A 12,179-nucleotide genomic window follows, 5' to 3' on the forward strand; every position below is an offset into this window, starting at 1 on the left:
AACATGTTAAGTTTATTCTAGAGAGATATCGTAGTTTGGTTGCTTGCATGATTGAAATTGGAAGAAGTATGATATGAAAGGTATTCATTTGTACAATAGCTTTCATTTTGTATATTTATTTTCGGAAGTATTTTCATGACGGGACAGAAGTTTAAGAATAATGACCGGATTTCACACTGCTGATCTGAAAATATACCGGAAGCTGACTTGTCACCATCTGCTACAATGCAGATCCTGTCTAAAAGTCAACACTTCTTAAATAACACGTTACCGACACTAGCTGGAACTTACACTACATGTTTTTGTATCTCAAAAGCATAACCTTGAACGGAGGTTTAAACATTTTTGAACTTAAACATGTTTTCCGACAAAGTTTCTTAAACAAATAGTGTTCAAAGGTTCAATTCAACTGCGAAATAATACGTTTTATAGAAACATCTTTCCCATACGTTAAATGTCAATAATGTATTTCTTTAGGAAAGGCTATTTAGGACATGCCTGTACTCTGACCATGTGCATGTATGTTCAATATTTGCTATATTTTTTTTCAGGTTGTTCCCCGTTATCCGAAACCAAAGAATATTCACGTAATTTATGATTCACTTTTTCAGACATTTTTTAAAGGAGAATCTGACAATTTGAAGTTTTTTTGATAACTGCTAAAAGGTTCCGTTACTTCTATATAATCTTTTTGTTTGTTTGTGTGAGGTCATACCTTTTTCATGTGTTACCAGCTATCAACCAATTGTGTTTCAATCGGAAACATTCGTCCCTTTCCGTCATACTGTAGGGGAATCGGGGACCAATCATGGTGTGACGTCATATTAATGTTATGGCGGAAATTCCCGAATGATTCCGAATTAGATTTGATAGAAATCTGTTTTTCCTGGAAAATTATCTGTTCTATCATTTGATGAATCAGTATCATTCAACGAAAGAAAGAATCGAAAAAGATGAAACTAAGTTTTCTTTGTTGTTTAAACGGAAAATTAGGATCGCAGGAACGTATTTTAACGTAGCCGGATTTCATTTCAAATAGGCTCTTTGATCCTTAAAAATACGTTTCTTTTTATGACCATTTCTTTTTTTTGCTTAAAATCTTAATATAACGCGTTTCAGTTCTGTGTTTATGTGCTCTTTAATACATGTACGTTTCATGAAGCTGACACACAGCGAATACGTTTGATGGTCCCCTCCCCTTAAGAAGTGGACATAAGCAACGGAAAATGACTACAAAATGACGATTTTAGAAATACGTTATATTGGACATTTAAGGTTGCAATTTTTACCAGAAGCATTTGAAAGTAAAGGAACAAGGTTTGTCGAGTTCGTTACTTTGATACAGTAAAAGTACACGTGATCCATTTTAGATCAAAGGAATATGTGTTTTGAATATTGACAGCACACTTATTTTAGTATGTGTGTGATATCCCCTCTTCCGAATGCCCATAAGCAAAGTTATATTTAATATATACTGAGGTGTTCTTAGCAGTAAGTAAGATCAAACAGGGACTCATAACATTGATATAGATGCAAAGCAACAAAGACATATATCGGTGCTATTACAATATTTTCTGTATATGTACGAATTTATGGCAGGAAAGCCACTGCATATAAATAGATATTTTTCTATCCAAATCATGTGTGTTCCGATGTTTATTTCCTAATGCCATGTACAACATGAACCTTTCCAGACGGAAACTAGCATTTCCGAACGGATACCCTGGTGATAGGAGGGAGAGTGGGTGTAACCTAGAAAAGAAACCGTGTAAACTATGAAATGGATCCGCATTTGAATAAATTATAGATTATGCCAATTTCATGACATGCTGTCTGATAGAGTAAATTCAAAATGAACAGAATCAACGTAACAAAGAAATCAGGCATTTAATGAAACGCAATTTCATAAACACATATAACAACGTACACACATAATTTTAGCATTGAACACACTCCTGAAAGTTTACCAATAGCATGCTCTGAAGTTTGTATTTTTTGGCATTATGCCTATAAGAAACCAGCTATTTGTAGATATACTAATTTGTTTTAGTTTGAAATATATACCAATGTACCTTAAAACGTGTTGTGTTTAAAGGTGCATCTTTACGTTCAGAGAACGTAGGAGACCAAATCCCGAATTTCGAAGTTATTCTAGTTTGTAAATGGAAAGTTTTCAAATTGGTAATTTTAATACAAAAAACGGCACATATTTTTTATGACTGGACACAAAATGAGTGCGGGTGAATAACTACATGTACAAATTGATTTTTTTAAATGTTCCCGGATGTATGACACGTCAATAAACATATAGGAACTTGAGCTAGGTAAAACATCACAGACTAACCCATAATTCAGGGAATTCGCTTCAATGAATTAACTACTGACATACCCTCACGGAAAAAAAAAAGTTTATAGGTTCGTGTATCACAACCAGTGAAATGCTAATGTGTGACGTTTCAGTGTGATATAAACTCTTTCGGTTCATCAAACAAATGCACGCGAATTGGCATTTTTCATCAAAACGTCACACATTAACACTTCACTGATTGTGATATGTGACCTCGTATAAATATACTTACAAACCCAAAGAAAATGTTTTGATAAATAATATTCGAAGTATTACATATCCAAAACTTAACTTATTATTGGGAACTTTATTCTTTGTTATACTGCAATTACAGGAAAAACATAGTCAGGTATACCAATACAATCCTCTTCAAAAATAGCAGGCACGTGTGTAGATAAAGACTGTTTTGTGGTCACAATAACAGACATGTATTATCATATGTAGTCTATACCCTACGTATACGAAATAACACATATCAAACAATGTTCAGCAGGATCACTAATAAAACGAAAGTCAAATACAAAACTTATTGTATATAAAAAAATACAAAGTTTTCATATATCTAAACACATATATAACTAATGAAAATATTGTTTTGATCAATATTAAACTGAAGTATTTTTACTTTTTTTTATTCAATCCCAAATCGTATTGGTACACATAAAGATTCCATCTAGACTAGCCAACCTGACCAGAGCGCAAAAATATATAATTACTAAGGCAATAATCTAAATAGAAATTGGCAGGACTTTCGACAAGCATTAATTTAACTGGCATTAGCGATGCATAAGACAAATTTGCTCTCTATATGGACAGAATCCTGTAAATAATACGTAAAAAATAAACAAAGCATATAACAAACATACATTCTGCGACGTAAACCCACACCTATACAAAACAATTTCTACTACGAAAATAAAACTTGATTGTATGTCACAGGTATGATAGGATTAATAATACAAGGGAGGTAATTACTGCCTTTCACACACAAAACACTAATATTTCAAGAGTTATTCCCCCTATACTTTATTCCTGAACTATGCATTGTAATACACTGTACGTTGTTAAAAGTCTTTTCTTGGGAACATTACAACTGACTATAGAAAAATAATAACGAATCATGAAAGTTCTGTTGACTCTGCAAACATTTGATTGTACTATGACGAATAATTTATATTATTACAATTTAGAAACTAACCAAGATACTGTTCCCAGGTTTTTATATAGCTCTGCAATGGATGTCCTTGTGGAAAACAGACAAGCTGCATTGTTCAAATCTGACATATATTTCTCAAGTTTTATGTGAAGGAGTTCTCCGAATTGAAACATTAAAATAATGTTTTGATTGCAAAGATGGCAATTTCCCGTGGTGTTATTAGCTGAACAGTGGCATTGATTTCAGGAAATATAGATACTTCAATAAAAAAACGATACCTCAATTTTTCCTTCGGACAACAAACCTTTAGGAACCCCGTACCACTTCCAGAGAATGTAGCTATGCATATTTTTCCGACATGGCTATTGTTTGATGGATGATTTTTTTAAATTTTTATAAAGATTTAAAAAAAATCAACAATCAACAAGTATTCACGGCGGAAACATACGGTGTGTTCTCCTTTACCCCACTTTTTAAAAAAAAATATAGAGGTAATAATGTTGTGATAGCAGTTATAGTCTGTTTCATATATATTTTACCTGGTTTTTACCTGTGTTCTCCCACATTACCTGTATCATATATACAGTACTGTCATATACATGTAGCTTTGATATAGTCTATTTTCATCATTTTTAGACATTTTTTTCATATCATATACCATTTTCATAAGCTAGATCTATACAAAAGAGTAACGTGAAATCCACAAATATTTTGAATATTTTATATATTAATAGTATATATATAGATAATAATGCTTTGATTAATTTAATTGTTAAATTTTTAAATTTCAATTTAAATTGATTTTATTTAGGGTGAAGCAAATTCTTATTGGAGCCTTATTTTCAGAGAATCTTCAGTGTTATTATTAATAACTTAGTATCACTCATTAGATTATTTTCCCCTAAAACATAATAATTAGTTATGTTTCTATTTGATAACCCCATATGGCTTGGGTTCACTGATATTTTTAGTCCATAATAATGACCAAGAGCAAAATGCTACCGTAACATCGACAGCCGCCTTAACCAACAACTAAAGCCCCTGAAGGAACGCTTGGAGAATGGTACAACATGTACAGATGTAATCCAGTACACCGACACGGCATCCCATCTTTTGCATTTATAGTGACATTGTGATAATTGTGCTTGATATGGAATTTTTATTTGGTGCTTTGGTAAAATTTCTTAAAATTTTGGACTTTTCATTATCTGTGCTTTTTATAGACTTTCCAATATTTCACGTTTAGTAAGTTAGTGTTATTGTTTTAGTTTTATATCATGTGTCTTTGTGCGTGTGCATTTTATGAATATGATTGGTTTGATCAACAAGCGCTGAGTATTCCATGTGTACATGTATTTTTTTTTATTTTTTTTTTCATTATTTGCATCTGTTTTCTTTACTGATTATATTTGTCATAAATTTCTTGCTAAATTTAGTTCTATTTTATGAAATATATATATAACATACTTGTAAATGTATAGTAAAAATGTATAAAGTTGATTTTATATGAAATTAATAAAAAGCAGGTTTTCAGTTAACGAATTTCGATGTGTTTTTATTAAGTAATAACTGGAATCTTGTATATATTTATTCATAATTCCAGTAAATATTACGAAAATCAGGAAATATATTTGTTAAATATTCCTATAACTAACACAGTATTTCCTATTGCTGAACAGGTAGATAATCTACCCGTACTATACCAGAACAGACTATAAGGACACCTCTATTGTATTCCAGTGTTTATATAATTCCTTTGATCAGAAAAAAGTGCGAGAAAGGAGAACAAACCAAACTTACAAGGACCAATCCCTATACTTCAATCATTAGGCGGTCGCGCTATCCAACTGAGTTACTCAGTCAGCAGCATTGCAAAACTACAGTAAAATTCTCTAGTGTTTTGTCCGTATATGGACAGGAATCCTTGAAGTTATCAAACATCAGATTACTTCTCTCCCAAACGTTTACAATGATTGATATTGATCAGGTTTTTCTATGATAAAACTTTAGACAATCATGATTTCCAAGGAACATAAATTTCTAGAATATAATGCGTCTTTCAGTACGAGTTATCTCCACTTCTCCGTTACTTCAAAGAAGCAATATGGAAATGAAATTGTCCAGTTTCGATTCATGGACAATTTTGAAAACATAGGTGGTGAAAAATGAAGCTTGCAATTAACGGTCACAATGCTGGTGAGTACTATAAAATCGTTTACCTTTAATGGCTACAAATATATTTTAATAAGTCTAGCCCAAAAAGCAACGATACATTACACCTAAAACTTATCTGGTATACTGATATATTATAATTTCGTCAATGTATTATAAAAATATTTATTTCAATGAGAACACTTTAAATGATTTATGAAATTATATATCAAAAACATAAATATGTTTTTATTACACAAGCATAAACTTCTGGACGTCTTGTTTTAAACCTGTATGCTTATATGGTTCTCAAGCCAAGCTAAAGTACTCCATTGTGATAAACCTAGAAGATTTTTTTTTTATGTTACAAGGTTGGTCTTATTCCCATGAAATAATGCACCAATCCAATTATTGATTGTATAGACTGCACTTAACTTGAAAATGATGGCACTCACTGTATATTAATTATAAAGTATTTGAATTGATCGTCAAGGTTAGAACGTACACACACACACAGGCAATGACCCCGTACTGGTTCGGGCATAGCATGTTATCGTAAGAGGCCTCAATAATCGGGGTTTGTCAAAACTAAACTGCTGCACCCAATGCAACATTTAATATCTACCTGTTTCCTTTATTTCACTTCTCCCTTCCTTTACGGCGGTGTTCCCTAGACAACCGTCTTCATATGACCCTCAGGGGTTGTTGTGAGTCACATACCTATTTCTTATGGTACTCATTCCAACCACAGTACAATGGCCACTACAGATGTTTATTCCCCTTATGACCCATGAACATTATATTACAATGTTCTATATTAAATAACTCACATTTACCCTATCCCCTCATTGATTGAATCATAAGCATGTGGTGGCCGGTGATTTGTGATACTGTTTTTAGAAACAGAAGGCAATTATTCACTGCCAGATGTAAAGTATATTCCTCCGGACAATTTTCATAAGTTCTAACATTTTGAACAATTCACACATTATTTGGCATCTAATTTAACAATTAAGGACTTTCATTTCGGTGAATATGTGGTTTTATGGACCGGGAAATTCCATTATTAATAAGTATGGCATCATCTGAAACAATACGGCGAAGACACAAAACCATGACAAACATAAACTTCTTGGTATTTTCTAGCCTACAGTAGCATACGTTGATGTCGTTCTTCCTGGCGTAATTGTTATAGTGAGATGGCATTTGAATATATTATTTATTTCTCAAGTCGGTTCATTTTTGTCGTCCCCGACAATAACTACAGGTCGCTGACACTGTTCTTCTGCCTGTTTGAGTTTTTCAAGCGCAACATCTCGCTCCTTCTCCGCCTGAGTACGAAGTTCCCTCTCCGCCTCTATCTGGTTCTGAATGTCTTTCCTTACAAAAATGTTCACATCTGTAACAAATTTATGAATAGTGATTAATTATAATTATTATTACGTCACAAATTCAGTTTCATGCTACTAGTCTAAGATTTATAGTGTTACCGAAATAGTGGTGTGACGCCTCATCCCTCTCGTGAACTTTTTTGGTGTGACACACTGCTCAACACAGTTTATGAAAGATGCACGTAAAGCCATACACACATGCGACTGTACCGTATTGAAATACTATAAGATGACATTGTGGTATTGTTTCTTCATGCGCATAACTAACAAACTTTCTGTTTCTTTTATAATTAATAACATTTTTTTTTTAATTTTTGAATTAACATTTACGAAAATAAATATATCTCAATACGCACTTTTGTAAACTTTGATTTTAAATTCATATTAAAATTGTGAATAATGGATACTGGTTTGCACATTACATATAAAGAATTGTTATTATGGAAAATATGTTAAAGATGTGTACCTTCTGAATGTTGTTTTGGATTCCGTTTGAGAGAGGTGATACCGGATAGAAAAACTTGCAGAAGGAGTTATACAAAATGTACGATTTCAACTACTTACTGACTAAGAGTTTAAAGAACCTCCACAGCCTGAGAAGGATCATCAGAATGACGATGTCTCTCACTAAGGAACTGACACGTGACAGAGATAAGGCAATATCTAATACAAATGACACCAGAACAACTGCCGCATCAAAAACCTGTAAAAGGAATACTTGTGATTAAAAAAGGTCGATTCCGGTTCCCCTAAAACAATAAATGAATGCTACTTACTGCTAGTACTAAATACATTTTTTGATTTTTGGTACTAGTTATAGCCTTGCGCAAGTCGGATATTTCTGTTTAGTTCAGCCTAGAGTGACCAATTAATGTAAGCACCTTACTATTCAATAGTAGTCGTAGACTAATGGTATGACATCGACAACGGTGAGTTAATATAGCATACCAAATGTGTCCACGCAATTAATATATTGGTCATGTTTATAGACTATTACAATTTTTCTTTGCGTACCTATGTCTTTTCTTTTCAGATTTAGTCTAATATAATTAAAACAAATGGAACTGTTTCCCCCCCCCCCCCCCCCCCCCCCTCCCCTCAAATCTTTATTTTAGATATTCAATTTATAACTTATCAACTGGTCGATCTTATCCAACGTAATTATAGCGGCCGTTTTGAATTGTCTACTTGATATACTTACTTTAACATATGTTGAACCTATTGACCTATTGAGATTCAAAACAAAATTCGTAACCTTGACCCCTGTCTTGATTGCCAATATTGAACTCTGATCCCCATTAGCAGCAGTAAAATGCTCCCTATGAAAAGTTCATGTTGAATCAATAAGTAACAGATGCCACAGAAACAGTGGTACATACAAGTCAAGTCTAGTTGGTATACATTTTATTGCCACGAATTGCAATGGGATTGCAGTGTTTTGACATGCATGAACACCTATAGAATGAACTAACACAGAGATATCCCAAATCATAACCCGTGCTAGATTGTTCTATCGCGTCCGATCTGTCTGGTATCTTTACGTGATATTTCTCAGAATATTTACACAGCAATGTAATTATCTGCGCTTTAACAGCTCAAAAATTGACAATCTGTATGTTAATTATACTGTTTTGTCGTCATATATATTGTTTTGATGTTGAAATACCTGATGTTGTAGATAGAATATAATCTACACTGTATATTACGTTGTCGTCTTTGTAAGGACAGACTTCCGTTTTACACGGAACCATTCAAATTTAGCTTGAGTAGTGTATATTTTTTTTTTATTTGAGGCCCAAGACGAGATACTTGTAGTCATTAGCGAAATAGAATATTTTTGTTTCGAACTAAAAGGTACAAAAACTAAATCTCGGTCAAATACAGTTAATTGGTTTTTATAACATTAGCTGTTAAATATGTAATGGGTTGCTTGAAAACATCTTCAGTTACAAATATGTTTCCAAAAACGGCCATGAATACTGTTGATTCCTATCCCCGATGTTGTGTCAGCTGCACACAAAATAAACGTAAATTGTCAATGATATCATTGCCTGCGCATATCTACATCTAAAACGATATTTATTAAATTGAGAGAATCGTCCGATGCTGTACGCTCACATTAACCCTTTCACCACTGTTGACCATAATGGACTCATCCATATCAATGATGGTAGAGTCTACTTAAGTTACATAGGGGTGAAAGGGTTAATTTGCGGAAGACAGAAAAAACCTGTGCGGTTTTCCTGAAAAAGAACCGTTCAGATGATCAATGTCTTTGGTGCAACTCTCAATACAGATCATTCTCTTAATGTAAAACAAATGACATATACATTAAGAATTTAATGTTAGATTTTAGACTTGCATTGCTTAGGTGTCAGGTGAAAGCAAAATATTTTTGTATAAAAACAAGTCAAGGAGTTGAATATAAGGTTTAAGATTAAGTTACCTTTGTTGGTGATTTTGGTAGACCCCAACGAATGATAACCTAACACATGTTGCGTAACCATGCTAACCTCAATTATATATTACACTAAACCATGCTAACCTCAGTTATATATTACACTAAACCATGCTAACCTCAGTTATATATTACACTAACATGTTAACCTATTCTAATTCTAGGACATGTTCATGTTGAGTAGTTATCACCAGAATGATTATCATAACATCACCCTAAAACGAATTATACTTTAGACGAGCCAATTACGAACCTCCAGTTTCTTCTTGAAAAAGCTCGAGCCATCGGCAATAATCTTCAGCATTATCTGAATAAAAGAGAAACGATATGCTATGTTTGTTTTGAAAATTTTATATATTTAATTGCAATATTTATTGACAATGAACCTCATTCATGTACTTATGAAAGTTATTGACATCACAATCTACAGTTCTGTCGAAAACACTGTCACGTCATTGATGGTGTTCTGCACATGAACAGTATTGCCGACCATCAGCTATACCATCTTCGCTAGCCAAGCGTTTGCTTCGTATACAAAGCGAACACTTGGAAAGGGAAGATGCAGCTATACAATCCGCTCAACATAGTATTTACCTACAAAATAAATCAGAATTGCCCAGTAACTTGTAGAATAACCTACCTCTAACATAAACAATGACAGTATTGTTAGCCCGGTATAGTGAAGGCCGTTTTCGACTTCTTCTTTTTTGGAATGGTTTTCGCCATCACCTGACACTACAACAAAAAGAAACATTCCCCCGCCGACATCAAACCAGAAAGAAGCTGAGTATACTTGAGATGTACTTGAATATCTATCCAAAATAGTAATCCTTGTTACGTGAAAAGATGACACATATCACACAATGTATGCATGATATATACATGAAACGTTCGTTGAATAACAAAAAATCATTAAGCTGTTAGTCTCTTTCACTCAGATGCTTTATCACAAGTCTGTGTTTGGCGTAGTTTGTGCAGACAACACGAGTAAGGTTGAACGAGACTATGAAGTTGTCGGAAGAGGAATCATAAAGTACAAATTGTAAATAATGAAAATTAAGACATACAATTGTTGAAATATAGAGAGCGTTTTTGTTAGTTTCTCGGTATTGAAGAAGTTATGATGTTTATCCAAGATGAGATGTTACTAATTTTAAAATAAAATGTTCACTTTTCAGTAGGTGTCACTGTCATATAACATGCTTCTAACTGATCACTTTACAACGCGTCATCTCATGTACGTTTCCAGAGTAACCAAAGGGATATTCGAAACCCAAGCTAAACCAACAGGACTGGATTTACCAATCTAACTTTTTCAGCCTTGATTTGCCTGTGTAGCAATTAAGAGCGCTCTGGCGAGGAAGGAAACTTATTGATTTATATTTATTCATTTATTCAGTTGACGAAATTCAATATGGTTCTCGGTAAACACTGGTAAATCATCTTTCTCTCAAAGCTATTTCATATTTTTTTCTTATCTTTCCCCAATCGGAGTTATAGTTTAAACAATGTTGCAAATTTATACATATGGAATCGTTTCAAACAAGACGATGCCGTTCAGCCATTTCTATAATAAGTCAAGATTACTTTAGAATCAACTATAATGCTGTATGATATTATCTCTCAAATATATTTAAGCTTTAATATCTTTGAGTGAAGATGGTGTAAATAAGCCCAATGTGGCTGTGTACAGAAGCATCTTGTCAATAGTATTTAAATGATGATGGAGGGATGGTATCCTGCTCCCAATTTCCTCCTCAATGTTTAGCTGTTGTGTTGTTGAAGTCATTTGGCCATCATTCGCCATACATAATAAATTATCATCAATATAAGTGGGGGGAAAACCAGATATTGAATCTTATATAATTTGAGTTTGTCTTTTATTTGATAATCGATTTCATTGGAACATCATAACCAAAGTAAATAACGGTAAGTAGAACCATTAGAAAACTGGGTTGACGACAAGGGCTTGATAAAATGTAAATCTAGGAAGAACTGTAATAAATCGTTTACTTACCGGGAATAACGTCAAGGTCCACAAAAAGCAGTAACAGAACAAAGATGGCGTCTAACACGAGCAGACACATCGATATGACGTGCACCTGTTTAGAGTGCATCACATTCCCAAGTTTCTGTTTCACCCTACAACAGAAATAAAAACAGTGATTTAACGAAAATCTTAATCTTTGTTAATTTGTTTATTTATACGGCTGATTGCTTCAACAATGTTCATGACATTTCGTTAAAGTCTGTTAAATTTGTATTCTGAATCGTCTTAAGGTGGCTCGACACATCGTCATCAGCGTCCATTTTCGTGACGTACTTCCGGAAAAAGTACAGCTCGGACTCAATTATCTTGATCGAATTGTGCATGTACACCGTGTCGTCATTTCCGTTTTTGCGTATCGGGTATTCAATATCGTAGTGCAAATTATAGTAACACCTGGGCCGTTTGCGTTTAAACGGTCAAACCGATCGGACCACTGTTGTTCGTTTATTAAATAAGGTAGGACCTAGTTATCTGATGCTGCTTTCAGGCGAGCCTTGAGAAAGCCTTGCAAGTCTTGCATACACATTTGTAGGTCCGCCAGGATTTATACCCGGAATTGTTACATTTATAAACGGTCAAACCGGTTGTTCCGCATAAACGAACAGGCCCCTGGTAAACAATAGTAC

General features: G+C 33.6%; 1 protein-coding gene across 1 annotated transcript in view; it reads right to left on the reverse strand.

Moving 5' to 3' along the window:
- Nucleotides 1-5,903: 5,903 nt before the first annotated feature.
- Nucleotides 5,904-12,179, reverse strand: part of LOC110456095 (voltage-gated hydrogen channel 1-like) — an 8,132-nt gene continuing 1,856 nt past the window's right edge. Inside the window, exons 2-6 of the mRNA XM_021506642.1 lie at nt 11,521-11,645; nt 10,144-10,238; nt 9,757-9,810; nt 7,610-7,748; nt 5,904-7,053 (exon numbers count right to left, since the gene is read on the reverse strand). Coding sequence (XP_021362317.1) covers nt 6,881-7,053; nt 7,610-7,748; nt 9,757-9,810; nt 10,144-10,238; nt 11,521-11,645 — 586 coding nt within the window. The 3' untranslated portion in view covers nt 5,904-6,880. The remainder of the gene's footprint in view (nt 7,054-7,609; nt 7,749-9,756; nt 9,811-10,143; nt 10,239-11,520; nt 11,646-12,179) is intronic.

This window comes from Mizuhopecten yessoensis, unplaced genomic scaffold (assembly GCF_002113885.1).
Source record: "Mizuhopecten yessoensis strain PY_sf001 unplaced genomic scaffold, ASM211388v2 scaffold8507, whole genome shotgun sequence".
NCBI classification, from domain to species: Eukaryota; Metazoa; Mollusca; class Bivalvia; order Pectinida; family Pectinidae; genus Mizuhopecten; species Mizuhopecten yessoensis.